Raw genomic sequence first — 5,864 nt, forward strand, 5'->3', positions numbered from 1 at the left:
TATATATATACAGAACAGCATTTATTTGAAATAGAAATATTTTGTAGCATCATAAATGTCACTTTTGACCAATTCCATTCCTTGTTGAATAAAAAAGGGGAAAGGGAGGGAGAGATATATTTAAAACCGGTTTCCTCCTCAGTAAAAAAAAATATAGTTTTGTCATTCATGCAGTTTCATTTTTTCATTCTGTGTGAAGTGTCATTATGGTCTCCGTGTTGAAATGACACATGAGTTTGAATTCCTGTACTTTTGAGCATCAGCGCATGCAGGTCATCTGTCACCTACTGTATCATAAATACTGAGCATTCTGACATCCTATTCATCTGACATACTGATTTGTGCATTTTAAGATGCTAGTTTTATTCCTGTAACTCAATCCCTGCCATTTCGGTAATTGCAACATGACATACGTAGAATTAGCTCACCTTTAAATCACAGAGACTTCAAGAAACTCAAGAAACATGCATGTGCAATCTATGCTATAAATATTTGTACATTTCCAGTTACATAGTAGAAACCCTGTGCTTATGTGTGATGTAATCTAACATCTAACTAAAGTAACAGCCAAATCTTTTCACAAGTCAACAATTTGTGTGTGGAGAGAATAATGCTGACCTCTACTGGCAATTAAGCGTCACTACATGAACTCTAGGATCATGTTCTTGTGCTACACATCAGTATCTACAGACTGCAATGGATTTCTATTTTTTTTTATTTTTTCCAGTCTACAGCAGTTTACAAGCGTAGTATCAAAGAAAAATCGGTAACAAATAAGGCTGTATCAGAATGCAAAAATATGGAAACTAATTTCTGTCACAATAAGAAAAAAAGGTAAATTATAATTGACATAAATAGTTACAATTATCAGATAAAAAGTCAAAATTCTGAGATAAAAATCTTTAACTGATGACACTTACGTCTACATTTTGTCAGTTTCGAATTTATGACTCGTAATTTAGACTTTCTAATTTCATAATTATGACATGGTATGCCATGTTTTTAACTCTATTTGTTATAAAGTAAATTTTTTTATTTCATTTTTTGGCTTTAATAATTTCGACTTTAATTTTCTTTGAATGACACAAAAAAATTCGATGTAAGCATAAAGTAAAAAGTAATGCCAAAGTTTCCTGAATTACTAATAGAAATTAAAAAAAAAAAAAAAAAACATTTTTTAAATAAAATATTTAATATACTTATGCCAAAAAAACGTAAAGAAATTGAAAACACGAGACAGAAACTGAAATGACACACATTCAAATCATTGTCTCTATGAATTGCATTGTTAATGTATTTTTGAATTGCGTAAATCCGGATAAAATGAGCATCATGTCACTAGTCTCTATGCTTGTATCTCTGTCAGTTACAGTCTGTTCTGTCCTACTGCTATTTAATCTCCTCCCTTGAAAGTCACTGTATCCTGTGTCCTATCTCTCTGTCCCTCCCCCTCCATCCCTCTTCTCATCCCAGCTGCAGTCTCTCTCCTCCGCTGGCATCGGCACGAGTCGTGTAGAATCAGGCCGGACGATGCAGGACTGTCTGCTCAGGTACAGTATTCAGCCTGATCTCTCATCTGCTTTATCTCCCTCAAACAGCTGCATGCTCCTCCTTTATCATTGGCTGATACACTGTAAGAGCGCTGTGCTGCTTCTGTTCACTTTTGCTGTGTCTGTGGCCTTGATGTCTTCAATACTGTGCTTTTACCAGGAGTAAAGACACTTTGCTTTAGCAGCATGTTTTTACTCTGGTCTCTGGTCTGAGATAAGGTCTTATAGGACAGATTAAGTAACTTGTAACTTTTTGAAGCGTTGTGGAGCTCTGAGGGAATTGGTTTTCATAATAATAAGAATATGCCATAATTAATACATAATGTTATGTTCTCTTTGCATGTGAGCAGTTTGAACGGTCAGTTTAGCATGAATGTTAATTACTTATACTTATTTATTTATTATTATAAGGGTGTGAATGTCAGTTATAAGAAGCACAACATATTGGTAACCTATAATCATCAATACTGGACTATAATTGTATATGATCAGAAATAGTTTATATTATAAATTATTATTATTATTATTATCATCATCACTGTTATTAGTCTGATTAGGGTGATATTAGAAGCATATGATATTTTTTTTTGCAATGTTTGCTACTGTATATTATAATGCCATTGTATTTTATAATTGTAGATTAGAAATACAAAACATATATTATGTATATGCTGGACAATATTGTTTATTATTACTACCTTTCCTATTATTATTATTATACTAATACTATTATTATTAGTCTGATTAGGGTGATATTAGAAGCAGATTATATCATTTTTGTATATATTATATAAATAATATAAATTATTATACATTTATTATAAATACAAATAGTATATTATAATACCATTGTATATTAAAATTGTAGATTAGTAGTACAATATTGTGTACTGGACAATATTGTTTACACACACACACACACACACACACACACACACACACACACACACACTATATGTATTGTATTGTGATTTATATATATACAGTGTTGGTATTAATACTATTATTAGTGTATTCAGATAGATGTACTCAAATTAAAGTGTGTTTTCAGAAACACATTTTTATTTTATTTCTATAGAATTTATAAGTAGATGTAGGTTCTAACTGTCAACACATGCAGTTGGAGAATGAGCAGATGGCTGGTAGGGCTACATAGTTTTAATGAAATTGAATGTAAATGAATCATCACATCAGTAATGCTCTGATATGGTTCTGGAGGCTCATGGCCACATGTCGATCGATAACTCTGCTGGATAGGAAGGGTGGGGGACATGCGGAGTGCTAAGTGGTCTGATTTGGTCATAAGTCAGAATGCTTACTCATCTCTTTGTGCTCATCTGAGTGGGACAGTATGTCGTCTGGCCTCTAGTGCTTTCAGTGGGGAAATTCAATACTTATATATATTGATCTTCTTGTGCAGCATGAAACAATCTGTTGAGAGCACAGACATCACTGGATGGATCTCACAAATCCTGTCAAGAACATAAGATCATATTTCTGCCCCCAAATAAATTGGGTATAAGGGATGTACAATATGGTCATGCAGAATAAGGCATTGCCTGTGCTTTATAAGCAGTAATAAACAGCCAATATGCTAGTAATATGCATGCTAATAAGCAACTATAGTGAATATTCCCTAATCTAAAGTTTTACAATGTCTGTGCATGCGTGTGTGTATGAGTGTATTGTATGTACACTACTCTACAGTGCATAAGTTTGGTGTCAGTAAAATTTTATGTTTTTGAAGAAGTCTCTTCACCAAGGCTGCATTTATCTAAAAAATACAGCATACATAAAACACAGTATTGATATTGTGAAATAGTATTACAAATATAATTATCTTCCATTTGACTATATCTAAAATGTTATTTATTTCTTTGATGCAAAGCTGAATTTTCAGCATCATTACTCCAGTCTTCAGTGTCACATGATCCTTCAGAAATCAGTATAATATGAAGAAACATTTCTTTTTATTATCAATCATAAAAACAGTTGAGCTGCTTCATATTATTGTGGAAATATTTGATGAATAGAATGTTTAAAAAAATCATTTATTTGAAATAGAAATCTTTTGAAACAATATAAAAGTCTTTATTGGTGCTTTTGATCAATTTATGCATCCCTGCTGAAGAAAAGTATAATTTATAAAAAAAAAAACCATCTAATTGACTTACTGTATGTTCGATATGACTGTTTATCCCTGCAGCCTGCACATCTTATTTTTGATGAAATTGAGTTTTATAACTACTATTTTGAAATTACAAATGGTAAAGAATAGAAATTGCAACTGCGGTTAATTCTAAAACAAATAATCCATTAATACTTAATCAGGGGCAGAAATAAGTAAACATTATAGGCTACTATTCTATAATTGGGTATATTCTTATCCTTTTTTTCACTGTGAAGATGTATTCTCAGTGTGTTTAGATTCATCAGTTCTTCCTGTATCCCGTCTCAGGACACGCATGATCCCAGTGAGGGATGAGGAGGCAGAGTCTCAGAGGAAGGCCAAATCACGGCAGGCCAGACAGACTCGACGAGCTACACAGGTATGATGTACATTGTTTTTTTTTTGTTTTTTTTATTGCAATTTTTAGAACAAAGAACATATAAGGGCAATAAAATTTAAACTGAATGAAAACAAATACTTAAAATAAATAAATTAAAACTAAATAAGAAAAGCAATAAAAAAAACCTCACGTCTGTAAACAAGTACAAATAATTACAAATTATTCAAAGAATAGATTTAAGGCTTTATTAGTTGTCATATCAATTACCTTGTTGTCAATTGCATTATTAAATTGTTTACTCGTTTACTTAATATAAAATGATAACATTTAATTTTGTTCTGTGATTTCTCCTGCCAGCTCGTTTCCAAGTATAGGCCTACATAATGTTAAACAAGACTTCACTTTAAACCTAAAAGGGTTAGTTCACCCAAAAATGAAAATTCTGTCATTAATTACTCGGAATCTGAGAGCTTTCTGACTCTCCCATAGACAGCAATACAACTGAAATGTAGTCCAGAAACGTAGCAAGGAGATTGGTAAAATAATCCATGTGACATAAGTGGTTCATCCGCAATTATACGAAGCTACGAGAATTCTTTTTGTGCGCAAAAGAAAAAAAAAAAAACGACTTTATTCAACAATTCGTCTTCTCCGCATCACCCTGGTGCCATTTTGGAGAGTATCTGCTGGACGTAAACGTTCGTATGCTGTTCTGTCAGCTGCATACACAGAACAGCATACGCTGTTTTACGTCCAGCTGATACTCTCCAAAATGGCACCAGGGTGATGCGGAGGAGACGAATATGGCAGGATAATCGAACGCTCATTGGCTCTCGCCTGCATTCGTCACAGCTTGCGACATGCCGTGTTTCTGGTGAGGTGTGTTTGAATGATGCACGCGTGTCTTCACGAGTTAATTGTAAAATGGGTAAGTTTAGGTTTGGGAGTAGGTTAAGGGGTCTAAAATCTAAATTGCTTATTGATACAATTATAAAAATGCATTGATACGAATATCTTAATGATACAAAAGATACGTAAATATTTTTACGTTTTTTAGCTGAAAATACGTAGTGATTTGTACGTTTTAAACGTTGAAATACGTCTAAATTGTACGTTTTAGCATCAATAAAAACGTACAAAAGTGTACGTTTTGTGCTTGTAACTGTTACGTATTAATTCAATATTACGTATTAATACCTACGTATAAACATGAGACCAGGCTGCATAGACACAGTCAAAATCACAAAACACAGGAAAGGAAGAATATGACTCTTCTGTATGCTCTGATTAGACTGGATTACATATTCTGTAAAATAAGGGTTAATGTGTAGTCAGCTAGTAATTATCATAAAATGACCCAGGACATGGCCTCAATTTCAAAGCTTAAAGGGATAGTTCACCCAAAAATGAAAATTCTGTCATTAATTACTCACCCTCATGTCGTTCCAAACCCATAAGACCTTCGTTCATCTTCAGAACACAAATGAAGATATTTTTTTACATAGTAAGGACATCGGTAAAATAGTCCATGTGACATCAGGGGTTCAACCGTAATTTTACGAAGCTACGAGAATACTTTACAATAGGCTAATAACATAATTTATTCAGCAATTCTTCTCCCCAAATTACCGTCTTCTGCCATTTTGTAGAACGTAATCAACGTAATCAGTGTTGTTTACGTTCAGCAGACAGAGCGTGCATGCTGAACGTAAACAACTCTGATTACGTTGATTACGTTCTGGGGTAGGGGAGCGCGGGGCACAAAGTAACGCGGGGTTAGTTGTAACACACGTGGTTTGAATAT

At 33.4% G+C, this 5,864-nt stretch overlaps 1 protein-coding gene across 1 annotated transcript in view; it reads left to right on the plus strand.

The window, feature by feature from the left end:
* Positions 1 to 1,482: 1,482 nt before the first annotated feature.
* LOC107697018 (protein phosphatase 1 regulatory subunit 12B-like) overlaps positions 1,483 to 5,864 on the plus strand; it is a 68,239-nt gene continuing 63,857 nt past the window's right edge. The window contains exons 1-2 of the mRNA XM_016497635.1: positions 1,483 to 1,550; positions 4,009 to 4,099. Coding sequence (XP_016353121.1) covers positions 1,531 to 1,550; positions 4,009 to 4,099 — 111 coding nt within the window. The 5' untranslated portion in view covers positions 1,483 to 1,530. The remainder of the gene's footprint in view (positions 1,551 to 4,008; positions 4,100 to 5,864) is intronic.

This window comes from Sinocyclocheilus anshuiensis, unplaced genomic scaffold (genome assembly GCF_001515605.1).
Source record: "Sinocyclocheilus anshuiensis isolate Anshui unplaced genomic scaffold, SAMN03320099.WGS_v1.1 scaffold130, whole genome shotgun sequence".
Classification (NCBI taxonomy): Eukaryota; Metazoa; Chordata; class Actinopteri; order Cypriniformes; family Cyprinidae; genus Sinocyclocheilus; species Sinocyclocheilus anshuiensis.